This window comes from Lytechinus pictus, chromosome 8 (genome assembly GCF_037042905.1).
Source record: "Lytechinus pictus isolate F3 Inbred chromosome 8, Lp3.0, whole genome shotgun sequence".
In the NCBI taxonomy this organism is placed as follows: Eukaryota; Metazoa; Echinodermata; class Echinoidea; order Temnopleuroida; family Toxopneustidae; genus Lytechinus; species Lytechinus pictus.
The window spans coordinates 17894137-17910695 of NC_087252.1; the positions used below are offsets into that span (position 1 = coordinate 17894137).

General features: G+C 36.7%; 1 protein-coding gene across 1 annotated transcript; it reads left to right on the forward strand.

Annotated features, from left to right (window-relative positions):
- Positions 1-899: 899 nt before the first annotated feature.
- LOC129274358 (E3 ubiquitin-protein ligase TRIM56-like) lies at positions 900-6756 on the forward strand. The gene is made up of 3 exons (XM_064103111.1): positions 900-1869; positions 2354-2425; positions 4386-6756. The coding sequence occupies exon 3, from the start codon at positions 4625-4627 to the stop codon at positions 6401-6403; it is 1779 nt and encodes a 592-aa protein (XP_063959181.1). The 5' UTR covers positions 900-1869; positions 2354-2425; positions 4386-4624; the 3' UTR covers positions 6404-6756.
- Positions 6757-16559: the final 9803 nt, after the last annotated feature.

Consider the following 16559-nt stretch of genomic DNA (forward strand, 5'->3'; position numbering starts at 1 on the left):
CTACCATTTACAGGGGAATACATGCTATTTTTGATAAATTAATCCGTTGCCATGGCAACGGTCGAAGACGGCATTTATAAATTTGGCAACAAGCAGATTCGTATTCAGCACCCTAAAAATAGGGGGATAAGCACAAAAAATCAGATTCTACAGAAAATTTTTGGAATTCTTACTACTTGCCGCCTACTATATGTATCATTCATCGTGAATATACATGTATCAAGATACTAAATATTTCAAAGTAAATTGTACTGTTTCTAGGACTATTGTGACATTACTACTACTACTACTACTACTACTACTACTGCTGCTGCTTCTACTGCTACTAGTGCTACTATTACTACTACTAATAATAATAATAATGACATTAATGCTACTATTACTAAAACACCCGCTACTACTTATACTATTAATAGTATTAATACTACTTCAGCAACAAAAATACATTAACATCAAATAACATTACCACTGCTTCTACTACTAATATTACTACTACTACAAACCCTTCATCCAAAGGCCCTCCAGGTTTTTTTCCGAAAGGGTGCATTGGGAGCGCCTGTTTGCCTCTTGTTGACTGGAACCCTATCTTTAGTTGGTCTAATTCCTATTCTGTCTAATCATCAAATAGTCTAAAATAAAACAAACTTTATCTTATACAAATACGAGGCACAAATCATTAATTTTGGTCCATTGTCGTCTTTTATTAATTTCTTTTTACCACAGTTTGTAGTCTAGTTGGTCATATATTAAACCGAACGATGTTAGACCATTTTGCCAACTGGCTGTAGGCCAAGTGGAATTATAAGCCGATTCAGACTAATGACTCTTTGATTCGGCTGAAAACTCGGTGAAAAGGGGTTCCAACGCTTCCGTCTAGGCAAAGCCCGGGGGCAGACAGAGGGTTGGATTAGGATAGAGTAAGGGGCATAATTCCCCTAAATTGATTTACAAGTTATCATTCAAATAGAAGACAACACACATCCCTTAACTTTTCGAAATGTGGTATACCATTTTGTTTAATGGAGTACCACAAGGTTCTTTTTTCGGTCCATTTTTTCTGATTTATATCAACGGCATGTACTTTGTGCTAAACACATTAAATTACATATTGTTTGCGGATGACACATGTGTTTGTCTATCCCATCGTGATATTGATATCCTAGCAAAGACTCCTAGACTTTCAAAACTATCTAGTGGGTTTCGAGGTAATATGCTATCACTGAATGGAAACATATTATGATATACATTTTAATTATAGGACGGCTAATGGTAAGTGTGATTTAAGATTAAAACCTGACTCATTGGAATGTCTGTTAAAATCAACTTTAATGGAACGATCACTTGAAACACATCAGTAAATCATTTTCTCGAAATATAAACTACACTATATTGAATACATTGAACCTGACAAAATTATATGCATTTTGCACAATAGTCTTATTCTACCTGTTGTGTCATGTTGCAATTTTTTTTGGACAATATCAAGGAAAGTCACATATGAAGTTCTTCTGTTGTAAACAAAGCAATTCATATTTTTTGCTAGTTGGTTTGGTTACCCTGACCATATTGAACTGCAAAGTCTTGCTGTTGATGATATCCATTTCCTTCAAACTTCCCTTTTAATCTATCGATTTAGTGCCGGAATGTTACCTGCCCGCTTTTCCACTAGATTTTCTGTTGCCTTTATATGCCTAGATTATAAGCTAAGAAAACCTTCCATTTTTGTTACTACCAACTGCAGAACATCTCTCAGCAATGTAAACTGCATTATTGGCATTTCCTTTCCAGTGATGAAGCATAGACAAATTAAGACCTGGCTTATCCACATCCTCCAGGAGCGACCAAAGACATTCCAACGTGTCACTACCGGTATGATTACTTTTAATCAAATCAAGTATTTGCAAAGTGCTTCATTTTATTGCTATCGTTTAAATTTTGCCTACTATTTGAAAGTTCAGGTTGTTTTGTGAGAATTATTTTGTTTATGTTCCAGGTGGTCTATCAACGGAAAGTGAATGTTATATCTGTTTGCTTTAATAACTTAGGTTTTCCATGATTAGTATTTTAAATTAGCAATATCTAAATCACATTTTGTTGGTTCACATTTGAATAGAATGTGAATCTTATACATATATTTCCAGATATTTGGGCGATCCCAAATGGAGGGATATCAAAAGTAGCAGATAATATGTGAACAGTTGCATCACAAAAATGTATTTAATCGCTTAAATTGTAGTCAAAGTAACTATGGCAGATGATATGTTTAATCAATAATGAACAAACAATCAACGTTTTAATAATATCATTTTATCAGCGATAGAACTTACGAATTAACCTTGTCCACATCCTATAGATCTCATCATCCACATCGCACGGTTCTTGATAGAGTGATCACTGACATTCTACCTGTATCTTTTCACTACCGGTATGATAACTTCTTAAAAAAATATTGTATATTTCAAGTTCTATATTCTATTGATATTGATTTAACACTGTGTGTCATTTCAAATATCATCTCTCTTTTTTTTTTACTTGATTTATTTGATGGTATGTTGTTTAACCCTTATCATTCATTTATTTTTATTGTCAAAGTTTGTCACAACGCTATCGACCAAAAAAATATACTTTAATTTTCATTACATCTATCAAGACTGCCATGAACATGTCGCGACAAACTTCACAAGGTCATCAGATCATAATGACGTCATCCAGTCGCCATTTGTATTTTTATTAATGAGATTTTAAAAATGACAATAAAATAATCAACAATTTTGGGTAAGACAAAAGAAAAACGTTCTAAAATTTCTTTCATTTTCTCAAAAGTGTTATACGCACATTTGAGGTGAGATGAAGATGAGAGAGTTAATGATGTTTACATGTCATGTTATATTAATTATTGCAAATTTTAGATTTTGGAAACCTTGCAATAAAGAAACTCTACATTGAATAAATTCATGTTACAAAAATGCATGTTATCAAGAAGTGATCAAACATTGTTTTTCATGTAATAAAATACAAAGTAAATAGGTGGTGGATGCCGTCAAGTTTGGACAATCCATTTTGCTTGTCGGTAATGATGCATGCCAATGTGAAGATAAGCAAAAAGTGAAAATGAGAAAAACTTCCGATTTTACTTTCAGTTTTGATGAAATTTCAGCGTCATTTTTGTTAATCTATATTTATAGACCTTTATGCTCGATTTGCTATACTTACCTTTTGAAAGACAAATGTTGCCCAAGTTTTAGTGGATGGGTTGTCAATACTGTCTTAAAGCGCAACACAGAAAAATGCCATCTCTGCTACACACACAGAAATTTTTTATACAAGTAGTATAAAAAATTATACAACCACTGGTTATCCCGCGCCTCAGCTAATAATTGGTTAAAACTTAACCAACTGCAAGTTGTCTAAAGTTTATGCAGCAATTGCTTAAATAGTTTAAGCAATTATAAGATAAAGGTGTTATACGGTTGTGTTGCTTGAACTTTTAACTTTAGGAGTTGGTTAAAGGAGTTGCATAAATATTAGACCATTATTGGTTAATTTCATTATTTTAACCCACACTAATTGCCTAAATTTTTAATATTGTTGTTTAAAGAGGTTGTTACTATTCTCCGAACTTGGGGACTTGATGAAGTTCCTGGTTGGGAAGTTTAAAGGTGAGTAGTTTACCGTATATTTGAGCGTAGTGTTCACCGAGCTTGAGCTCCCTTGGGTACCCCGAAGGCTACTCGGTACGGCAGTTTAACGTCACGTTGGCCTCACTCGTGGACGCCAGCCCATGCCAGAGCCATGACGCAAATATTATCGTCAAATTTCAGAAAATAAAATCACCAAAATTACAGTATTTTGTTCTTGATACTACGGTGAACACTACGCTCAAATATAACCGCCCAATCAGGACATCAAGTCCCCAGGTTCGGAAAAGTTCCTCCACCGGGCACGCCATTTTCTTCTGATCGCCAATTTCCAATCGACGATCGATGGAAAAATTGACGTCAGAAGCATTTGCGCGCGGCACAAAACAGCGCAAAACCACAATCATGACTAATTTTTATGCAATGTTGAATACGTTCATAATTCTTTGGCGCGAAAATATTGGTCATGTCACTCGTTTAATTCAATGTTGAATAATTTTTAGCTTTTATCAATATATCGTTCGATTTTTTTTATTCAACGCAAAGTTATAAAGCAACTATATGCTTTTTATACAACTTCCGCAATGTTTATACAATTCTATTTTAACTTATGCAATTTTATACCGCGTTTTGTGTGTAGTAAATTCTAAAACATTATGTTTGCATTTACCTCAGTCATATCCCAATACTTTTTCAATATTCAAGTCAAATCAAGCAGTTTTCTTCTTCTTCTTCCTTTTATGTCAGGATGCATTGTGGCAGATGGCGTCAATGGCGAGAGCAAGATAAATCACGTTGGGCATGTAAGGGTCTTTGCTGTGATTCAGAGCTGCCATTGTGGGTAAAATACATTTGTGGTTTATATACATTTTGCAGTATTATTTATTACACGGTTGCCCTGCAAACTAGATTTTAAAATATCAAAATCTTACAGATTTTAACAATAATTGTAGGTTTCTCTTACGTACATTATAGTAGCACTAAATATGGCGACACTTGAGCATTCTGTTTTGCAAAGTTTAAAGTGTCCGGTTTGTTTTGGTTTGCTGAACGATCCAAAACAACTGTCATGTACACACACATTTTGTCCAAAATGTATTCAAGGTATTCTAGCATGCTCTGTACAGAGGAATATATTATCATGTCCAATATGTAAAAACACAACAAATGTCGCAGATGGCGATGTTGCGAATCTTAAAACTAACATACCTGTTAAGTCAATTGTTGATGACGTCAGGAATAGTAAACAGCTATGTGACGTGTGTGACAAGCGAGCAAGTGCTGCACGCTTCTGTTGCGAATGTGGTAAGAACATGTGTAACGCATGTCTGCAAGCTCATAACACATGGAGACCTAATCTTAAACATAAAGTAGTGATGGTTGAAGACATCAGAAAGGGTAGGGTAGTCTTACAAAAGAAGGTTTACTGTCAAGAAGAAGTACATAAATCTGAAGAGTACGAGTGCTCTGATGTCTGCACGACATGTAAGAAGCTCATTTGTATGAGATGTCGCATGCTCTACCACGAGAAAAGTGGCCACGATGTTGAAGACTTAAGAGAGTACAATTCTTCTTTCAAGAAGAGCTCTGAATTACTACATGATCAAGTAAAGGCGAAACTTAAAATAGTCAATAATCATATGACTTGTATTGATAATCAAATCAAACGGGTCAATGATCACATAGAAGGAGAGAAGGCAAAAAATAACAAGATTTACGAAGACGCTATCAAGAAAATAAAAGAGAGGAATATTACATTGAACAAGCAATTAGATGACCAGAAAGAAGAATTAGCCAAGAGCTTAAATAATATGAAAATTGATGATGAGAGATTAGTTAAGAGCATTGAGAGTGCGAGTGAATTGCTAAGTAATAGTTTGAAAGGCCCACTAGAAGGAGATGTTGTAGCAATTCGTGATTCATTGTCTGGTGAATTGGAGAATGTATTAGATAGGGATAATCCAAAGAAAAGGGTCGCTATTGATGTAGGTGATTATGCAGAGAAACTGAAGTTTGCACCAAGCTGCGATCCTCATACATTGTCAATGTGGGAACTACGGTTTCTGAAATGTGAGGCGAAATGCAATGCAGTAATCCCAGAGAAAGGATATTTGGATTGCACAGCTGCTAGAGAGGATGGAATGATGGCTGTTGGTTATAGCACAGATCGAGGGATTGACATCTTCTCTTCCGATGGTCGGCTGCAGAAAACAGTCATCAAATATTTCAAATTAAGTGATGGTCGTCATGCTGTGCGTGGTTTTGATAATAAGATTTCACTGTACACATCAGATGAAGAGAAGCAGGATGTGACATTCGATACTATAGGCTACAGTAAAGGTGGGTCTGGTGATCTCACTGTAGACAGCAATGATCTGATCTATGTTAGCTACAGGAAAGCTAAGAAGATACAGGTATTCTCACCATCAGGTGGGAAGGCTATCAGGGAGATACCATGCGATTGGTATGAACCCTCCCATATCACAAGTTATGGTGACACATTGATCGTGAAGCAGTTCAAGAATGCAATAATACGAATTGATATGAAAGGTGATATAATGCACAGATTAAGAAAACCACGGGGAAATGACCTCCATGCTGCCGTGAGTAAAGACAATACAATCCTGATTGCCTCTGTAAGACGCAATGAAGGTCTGCTCAATATCGATGAGTACACCGGTGAGCTGAAACACAAAAAGACTCTCATATCTGATTACAAGATTGAGAAACCGGAGAGGCAATGGTATTACCTTTTACAGTTTTAATCAGGAGAGATAGCTTTATATGTACTGGATATGCTCTATTCAACTTATTTAAACTTGGGAAGTTTCCTTGGTAAGGATATTATGTTTCGAAGCGTTTAGGAGCCGATTTTCTAACTACTTTACAGTATATAATCTTCAATTTGTAAGTTTCAATGTTAATCTTGGTAGTCATGTTCCATTGAGGTAAGAATCAGTAAATTATATTAATTCCATTCCATCAAAATAGAATCACGTATACAATAGAATAGTTAAAGATAAAAGTACATGATATACACCCATCGCAAAACATAATATTGGTGTTACATACAGAGGAAATTAATAAAATGAAATTTGAGACGGGCCTGCACAATTAACCAAAATAACTTTAATTGAAGAAGCTCTGTCCTCAGCTGTACCCCAATTGTATCATGTTTAGCATATTTTCTGTGGGGACATCCCGATAGACCGCGGGTCCGATAGACCGCGGGTCCGTTAGACCGCGGGTCCGATAGACCGCGGGTCCGATAGTCCGCGGGTCCGATAGACCGCGGGTCCGATAGTCCGCAGTGTGTGTAAAATTATGATCAGATATATCAAATGTCATCGAGAGGTCCAAAGGTCAAATGATACGAAGCCATGGGGTTCTATCAGGTGCGGATCCATAGGGGGCCGAGGGGGAACTGCCTCACCCCCCCCCCCCCCACCCCCCAGCTCAAAAAAGAGGGGGGAAGAGGGGAAAAGGGAGAGAATAAAAAAAGAGGAAGATGGGAAAAGAAGAGAATAGAAAAGAGAGTAAGAAGGAGAAAGGAAGAGAAGAAAAAAAGATAAGAAAAAGGGGAAAGGAAAGACAAAGAAAAAAATGGAGAAGAAAAGGGGAAAGAAGAGTAAAAAAAGAGGAAGAGAATAATATTTAAAGAGAGAGGAAGATGGGAAGAAAGATAAGAAAAGAGAGAGAGAGAAGAAGAGAGGAAAAGAGAAGAAAAAAGAGAGAGTAAGGGGGAAGAGAGGAAAAACGAGAAAAGAGAGAGAGGAAAAGAGGAAAGAAAAGACAGAAAAAGAGAAGAAAAGGGGGAAAGAAAAGATGGGGGGAAAGAGAAGAAAAGGGGGAAAAGAAGAGGGGGAAAGAAAGAGAAAGGAAGGAAGGGGAATGAGGATAAGAGAAAGAAAAAAGAAAGAAAAGGAGATGGGAAACGGAAGAGGGAGATGTTGACCTGGACGTCGATTTGATGGCGCCAAAATGACGTTCGAACTATGGGGCGCTGAATTGATGTTCGATCTAGCGGGGCACCAAATTGATGTTCGAACTTGGGGAGCGCTAATTTGAATTTTGACCATAATGCGTCAAATACATGTTTCAGAGAGGGGGAGGGAGGACAAAGTTATATTTCACATGGGGGCGCCAAGTTTATGTTCAACCGAGGGCGCCAAATTGACCTTGAACTTTAATAGGGGGCTTCATGCAAATTCATTTTCGACCGGGGGTGCAACATTGCTCGTATTGCCTGTTTATAGTGAAATATATGTCCTGCCCAAAAAACTTAAATTAATGCGGCTGAATTAAAATATCCCGTTTTTACGATAACAGAAAAAACAATGTTTTCGAGTTTTAAGTCTGTTTAGCGAGAAAGATACACTGTTCAGGGTCACAAAAATGGGTTAATATCAAATTCAGCTCGCGCTACGCGCTCGCAATATTTGATTAACGAGGTATTCATCCTCTGCTTCAATCCCACATGTAAGTGTTGGTGTTTTTCAAGTCAACATACATAGGCCGATCTAGGGGGCAAAGATTTTGCCCCCCCCCCCATGGTGGCGCAAAAAAGGGGTAAGAAACAGAAAAAAGGAAGAGAAAAATGACAAGCAATTAGAATAGGAATTATACCTTAGTCCTTCTTAAGTCAGTATATAAAAAATTGAGCTCGCGCTTCGCGCTGGCATCAATACATTGTTTAGTTATATACGCATCCCGACCTTACAGTTTTTTATGCGAACGAGAAGCACAAGCTGAAAATATTTGATATTCTAACCTGACAACTGAAAATGTATTTTTCATTTCATTATTATAAAAGTTTTCAGCTAGCGCTTCGCGGTCGCATTCATTTCTTAATAGATATGCATCGTGTTCATCATAACAACTACTAACATAGGCGGATTGAGGCGGCCCGAGGGCAACCTCCCCCCTATTGACAGAGCAAATAAATTGTGAAAAACGGGGAAAGAAAAAAAGGGGGAAAGAAAGGAGAAAAAAGAAGACAAAACATAAAAGGAGGAAGACGAGTGAATAAAATAAGGTCAGGAGAAGACTTGGAAAACAATTTTTAAAAATATTTAATGTCACTATATTAAAGTTTCGCTCGCGCATCGCGCTCGCATTGCCTGTTCAATGAGATACATATCTTGCTCAATAGGCTGATATGTAGTTTAAAATATCAAGTTTTGATATCAATATACAAAAAAAAAATCAGCTCGGACATTGACCTTTCATTATTTTGTTTTATTTACCAATTTATGTTTTTAAGTGCTCTGGAAAATGTCCGTTTTATGGTTTGAATCAACATTTGCAACATTTTGTGCACTCACACTATTTGCCAAGTAGGCCTACCTATTGTCTTTTTATATTTCATATAAGATTCTCTAAATATACCTTTTCAGGTGTCTCGATTGTAAAAAAAATAATAAAGGCCTATGAGCTAGCGCTGCGCGCTCGCATTTTGATTGGTGAGTTATGTATACCTATATATTAATTCTATAACAAACTACTTAAATCCCCCCATTAAAAAATTCCGGATCGCAATTTGCGCTCGCATTATTTGCTAAAAATATATCAACCAATGAATCCTATTTATGATTACAAAAATACTTAAAATATCCAGTTTTCAGGCCTCATGCACTGTCAACAAATTTCACACACTCATTAGGCTTAACAGATTAATAAATATGAAATAAGATTTGTATGAATTCATAATAACTAAATTGTCCCTTTTTCAGAAATAAATATCAACAAGTTTTAGGAAAACAAATAGAAGATAGTCATCATTCTTATATGATGACAAAATGTCCTTAGGCCTAAAATGTCTCGATCCTAGGTCAAATAAATAATAAAATATCAGCTCCCACTTCGCGCTCGCATTATTTATATAGTGCTATCAAATTTCCCTATATACACAGTGCTGTAAACAGTGCTTAAATTGACCCTTTTCATATCGGAATTTCAAATATTATTTTCAGCTCGGGCTCTGCGCTCGCATTATTGATTTTTATGATAAAGAATGAAATGTATTCAGATTGCCAGGATTCTGTCTAACTCTAAAACACGTGCACGCATGTTTTTTGAGATACAAAGCTTGATCTTATTCAAAACGTGCTAAAATTATCCAGTTTCAAATCAGAATATCCAAAATTTTCTGCTCGCGCTTTGCGCTCGCATTATTATTGTAGGGAGATACCAAAAATTACCCATCCTTTTTCATGATTGACAAACATGAATCGAATGTCCCATTGGGGAATTTGAAATCTCATCTTTTTAGGTTGGAATATCAAAAATGTTCAGCTCGCGCTTTGCGCTTGCATTATTATTGTAGGGAGATACCAAAAATTACCCATCCTGTTTCATGATTGACAAACATGAATCGAATGTCCCATTGGGGGATTTGAAATCTCATCTTTTTAGGTTGGAATATCAAAAATGTTCAGCTCGCGCTTCGCGCTCGCATTATTTAATCGTTGAAATGTGTATCGTCTTAATGGCTAACTGCAAAACATCCTTAACTGGTCCCTTTTCGACCAGGCCAGAACGAATATTTAACATTTCTGCTCGCGCTTCGCGCTCGTGGTAATTATCTAGTTACATACGCGTCCTGTTCAGGTTCACAAACATTGCCCAAAATGTTCAATTTTCAGGACAAAATACATGAAATTTCATTTTTAGATTACATAGGGCTTAAGAGATTATTACACATTTATGTTGCTTATAAAGTAAAGCTAGGAAATGACTGTTAAAAAATAGAGAGAATCAAGACTAAGAAAAAATAGAGAGAAAAGGAAAGGGATTAGGATGAAATATAATATCATTTTCCAAATATTATGTCAAAATCTATCACAACCTTGTATTTTTGTAATAAAAATGTCAGGATATTTGCTTGCTCGCTTCGCTCACTGGCAACTTCTTATTAATTTTATGCGATACACCATATCGAGCCCCCTCGAAATTGTTGGCTCATTACGGCACTGGGACAACCCCTTCAAAGAAACAAAAAAAATAAACTTTGAGCGGCCGATCGGAAAAAATATGGGTGAAAAAATGGCCCCTCACCCTATTGGCGGAAGCTGGGTCCGCCCCTGACTTAGGCTTTCAGGATATAATACATGAAAAATCTATTCAAAAAAAGATCGCGCTTCACGTTCTCATTGTTTATTTAGGCCTTGTGAGATACCTCAATTTGTTTTTAAGAATGAAATCTCAGATTTTCTTTGACGTCTACCCCCCCCCCATTTCATTTATTTTGTTTAACTCGGTGCCCTCGCCACCCCCCCCCCCCCCCGTGCACCCATGCTGAATAAATACGCCACTGATGAGGAGAATTAGTCGATTGCTTCGAGATTGCATTATTCCCAAGAGGTTATCATTAATATTATTGAAGGGTATTCTAACACAACAGTACATAAACTACAGCTCCCGTTCACACAATATTCTAGTAGGGCCTACTCTGGTTAGAAGTTAAACCAAATTGAACCCCCCCCCAAAAAAAAAAAAAAAAAATCACTCGTGCTTCGCGCTCCCATTGATATTACATTATATATTCATGGATTTTTTTTTCAAGAACACATAAAAAAGTGGTCTTTATTTGTTTAAATGTGATTATAAGATAATTCAAAATCCATTTAAGGCACTTAATTTAGCCTTCCCGGGAGGGAGTGGGCGCTTTTTTTTTTTTCGAAAAGTACGCATATGGGCGCCAAAAATCAGGTCAAATTTGGCCAACCCCCCCCCCCCCCCCCCCCCCTTCCACACGAAATCCTGGATCCGCGCCTGGGTTCTATAACAATAACCCAATTAGGGCAGTCACCCCCTGACAACTACTTCAAGGAAAATATTATCCCCATATTTTTACCGCCGGGGACTGATACCCCCCCCCCCGGAAATTTACCCTCCTGACAATTACCCCGGATAATTATCCCTAGTACGGAGCCTTGAAAATGCCATCTTGCCATGTCTTAATTAATCATTGGCGGCGGAAGGCAAACAAAATTAGGGGGGTCCACCTGAAATTTTGGGATGGACACAGGTAAAAAATTTGACAAGCAAGTCAACCAAAATTTATAGGAAGGACCACCAAAATTTCTTGACAAGAAAAAAAAGGTTATCAACCAAAATTAGGGGGGGGGGACAAAAAGATTTTAGGGGGGGTCCACCTCAATTTAGGGGGGGAGACGTAGAAAACAAATTGACAAGCAAAAAAAAAGGTTCTCAACTAAAAATCTAGGGGGACCGTCCCCCCCCCCCCCCACCTCAAATTTAGGGGGGAAAGGTTCCCCCCCCCCCCCCGCTTCCGCCGCCTAAGTAATTAATACGCTTATTATTTCTACATAGCGATATATTCTATCTTGTCAAGTCGATATGTCCACATGGCGAGATATGAAGTGTACAAGTCCCGGCGAGAATCCCGATATATCGCTATGTTGACATGTAACTTATTTAAGTCGACTTGGCAAGATAAAATATCTCGCAATGTTGACATATAACTTTTTATAAGTGGCAGGATAGCGTATCGCGCCACGCGGACCTAATAAGCTTATTTAGTCGACATGGCAAGATAAATTATCTCGCCATGTCGTCAAGTCGATGGCATTTTAGAGGCTCCGTATGGCGTCTAGAGGGTAAATTTCCGGGGGGGGGGGTAACAGTCCCTGACGATAAAAATATGGGGATAATATTTTCCTTGAAGTAGATGTCAGGGGGTGATTGTACTTTGGGTCATCGTTATAGAACCCCATGGACTCGTATCATTGGCCTTTTGACCTCTTGATGGCATTGGATCTCACTATATCCTGACCATAATTTTACACACACCGCGGACTATCGGACCCGAGGACTATCGGACGCGGTCTATCGGACCCGCGGTCTATCGGACCCGCGGACTATCGGACCCGCGGTCTATCGGACCCGCGGACTATCGGACCCGCGGTCTATCGGACCCGCGGTCTATCGGACCCGCGGACTATCGGACCCGCGGTCTATCGGACCCGCGGTCTATCGGGCTGTAACCTTTTCTGTTTAGGGGTTATCAAGATTTTACTGCTCATTTATTTACCATTCCTAAAATAAAGGGATTCCTGAAATCTCCATTCATATTAAAGAAATTTCTGTTTAATGTTCCTCTTTCTTTCTCTCTTTCTTTCTTTAAAAATCACTTCACACACCCTAATTTACGAAGAAATATGTCCAAACATCAATTCATAAATACATGTCTACATGTATGACATCAAATTAATATTTGAGAATTGAAACACAGCAGATTACATTATTTCGAAAATATTAAACCAATATTTACGTGCTTGATGAAGTAATGAATATTCTATGATATAAACGACTGATGTTGACAACGTGACCAGTAATGGGTCTGGTACCATATAGTACAGATAAAAGATTTTTCAAAGGTATGATTTTGGTTAAGAATGGGGATTAACAAATACTAGTTCCAATTGGTATTATGTAAGTGCATGTATGTGCGTATCTTGGGGATAGGCCGGGCATCTTCAGGGCAAATAAAATGAGGAAAAATTTAAGACTTACAAATAAAAAAAAATCAAAAGCAATGATTAATCACATTTACAGTTTAATGTAATTAAAAACAATCAACCAAATATTAGATCAATACGGCCCAACATTCGGGTGTTGGAAAATCCTGGCAAAAGTTTACTATTTGCCCCTAACTTGGCCTTTCATAGTCCCAATACTGATAGAAGTGAGGTGATAGACATTATACACGTAACGTGATAACGGTAAATTCTTAACTGGAGAGTAACAATTATTTTTTATTAATTTTTTATCATTATGATTTGGTTCGTATAATAATATTAGTGATACTATCATAAATTGTAGTATACGAAATTCATGCATAATTATGATAAAGATTTACATTAGCTAAATTGTGTAGGTTACTTTTGCTTTTAGCTTTATATACCCTACATGGATGCTATGGTGTGCTATTTATCAGTTTGTTCATAATAATTTTCATTACATATTCCTTTTGTATTTTCGATATTACCACTAACATAAATAAACATCAATGAGCGATGACAACAAACATACATGTTGAATTCAAACATAAATAATGTAGAGGGAGGAACAGGTGGACATATGGGCATATACATGTATATATAATAACTTATAATTACATATATAACAATGAAGCCCACGTATAGAATATATGCATATACATATACATACATATACAAATACACACACACATATATATATATATATATATATATATATCAACTTTTTTTCATCTCTCTCTATACAGTGCGTCCCAAAAAAAACTATACACTTTTGAAATTGCTGCCAAATAAAAAAATATAGCACTTTGGGGGAAATAACTCATAGATATGGAAAGCCAATAACGTCAACTTTCAAGTGACACCAAAAAGTTGGAAAACTATTCATGCTTGAGCGAGCACTGCCCACTGAAACAAAGGGTATGAAAATTAGGGTTGGCCGGAATTAGCCTTCCAATTTCTTTCAGGTTTTTTGTTTGGTACTTGCAAAGTTGAGGGTTATTTGGTGAATTAAAGATCAGTTGTGATCAGTTTGTTGTTTTTGAAAATTTAATGCGTTATTAAATTGAATTTATTACATTGAAATGTAATGCATGGGTGATCGTGAATTGCAATTTTTAGTGCAGCATTTTGTCTTTATCATGTGGATCTCAACAATGTGTTTATGAAAGTCAGGAGAAGAGGGGGTAATATGACTTAGGTGGGTGAAGTACATTGATGGGATAAAGGTCAACATAACATTTAGCAACCCCTCCCTCCATCTCAACCCCCCTCCCCCGCTTCTCTCCTCCTCGGACACTAAGCTCGGCTAGGCTGGGCAGGAATTAGCCTTACAGTTTGTTTGAGTGGTTAGTCCTTGCGAACTTGCTAAGCTAAATTAATGAGTGAGATAAGTTTTGGTTTCTTAGGCAAATTTCATGAGTTACTAAATTGAAATTTAATGCATGAGTGAACAGGAATTGAAATTTTAGTGTAGCATATTCATCTTGTGGACCTCAGAAGTGTGTTCGTGAGAGTCAGAGTAATGTGATGGTACCTGTTACAAGCAAGAGGGCGAGATATGCTAAGACTTGGTTAAAAGGGCATTCCTCTTCTTTTTGTCCTTTTACAAATGTCATAATTATGTACCCTCCCCTCTTCACCTCCATTTCCCAGCCCCCCCCCCCCTCTCTGTCTCACTTCCTGGATTGTAGCCTATTCAAAACTAAGCTGCCAAGTGACCGATGGCTGATGGTCACTTTTTTATTGAATTATTACCAAGAAATTTAATGATTATGATGATTAATGAAATAATTTATTGAAAAAAAAACTGAATGTTTGATTGATCACATTGCACATTGAATGAGTTGATTTACTGATAAATTGTTGATGAAATGATTGAAAGGAAAAAGTTGATGCCCCAATTCAGAATTGATCATTAAATCAACATTCCGCTCTGGACTTCAAGCGTCCATGACAATAGCCATCAGTCTCTCAACAGGAGGGGAGGGCGGGAAAGAGAGAGGGGGCGGGGGCTGAATGTTCTGTTGACCCTTATTCCATCAACCTACTTCTCCCACTTAAGTCCTATCTCATCCCCTATTCTCCCGACTCCCATCATGAACACACTGCTGAGATCCACATGATAAAGTTGAAATGCTGCCCAAAAGGAGATCCAAATGATAAAGTTGAAATGCTGCCCCCAAAGTGTAATTTGTGTTCACTCATGCATTAAAGTTCAATTTAATAATTTATAAAATTTGCATAAGCAACCAAAACTGGTCACGGTTGATCATTAATTTATCACAACGCCCTTAACTTTGCAAGTTCGAAAGGATTTGCCTCTTAAAAACTGACATAAATTGGAAGGCTAATTCCAGCCCACCCTAATTTTCATACCCTTTGTTTCAGGGGGCAGTGCTCGCTCAAGCATGAACAGTTTTCCAAGTTTTTGGTGTCATTTGAAAGTTGACTTTATTGGCTTTCCATATATGTAAGTCTTTTTCCCCAAAATGTTATATTTTTTATTTGGCAGCCATTTCAAAAGTGTATAGTTTTTTTTGGGACGCACTGTATATATATATATTAATTACAAGTGGTGTCCATTTCGTGCAGTTTTGTACAAAATTTCAACCAGCTGTTGCATTTTTTTTTTTTTTTTTCATTTTATATAGCATTTATGAAAAGTAATTATTATTATTAACAGGAATACCCACGAGAGAAAGGCTTTTATAAACGCTACCAATGAAATTAGACAATCTTAAAAGCAGTTGATTTCAAAACAAACGATTAAAAAGGGGAAATAATTGTGAGAGAAAACGTAGAGTTAACATGGAAATGGTCAAAACAAATGGATTGCAAGGATATGCATGGTCATAAAAAATATCATAGATAAATAAAACATGTATCAGGAAGGTAATGGGGCTTCCAAAGCAATGAATAAGAGAAACGAAAATGAAAAAAGAAGAAAGAAGGACAAAAATGGGATGAAATAAAAGGGGAAAGGAAACAAGTTATAAGATTGTTCATGTTGTTGACAAAACTGTTCGGACGAATATAATTTTTGAAAAGAATTTCAGGAATACTTCATGAGTCCTCAATAGTTATTTTATCACACTATCACAATACTTTGTTTCTAGTTTACGTACTATTATTCTTTCTTGCCCTGCAGTAATTTAATTATCATCCAAACATATTGACATTTTATATTTTAAAGGAATTATTCATTTTTTAAATTTTATTTTAAGAGTGATATCGGAGGTCATTGTCACCTCATTTTATTCTGAATTAGTTTCATAATAAGTCTTTATCGATTATCTTTATTCTTTTCATGCCTATTCGTAATTGCGGTTGCGTCAGTATCAAGTGATAATGACATACACCAATTTCCTTACTTACGCTTAATATTTACAGCCTGAGC

Bases quoted from the DNA above. Each gene is read 5' to 3' on its own strand.
- LOC129274358 (XM_064103111.1), top strand. From the start codon at position 4,625: ATGGCGACACTTGAGCATTCTGTTTTGCAAAGTTTAAAGTGTCCGGTT.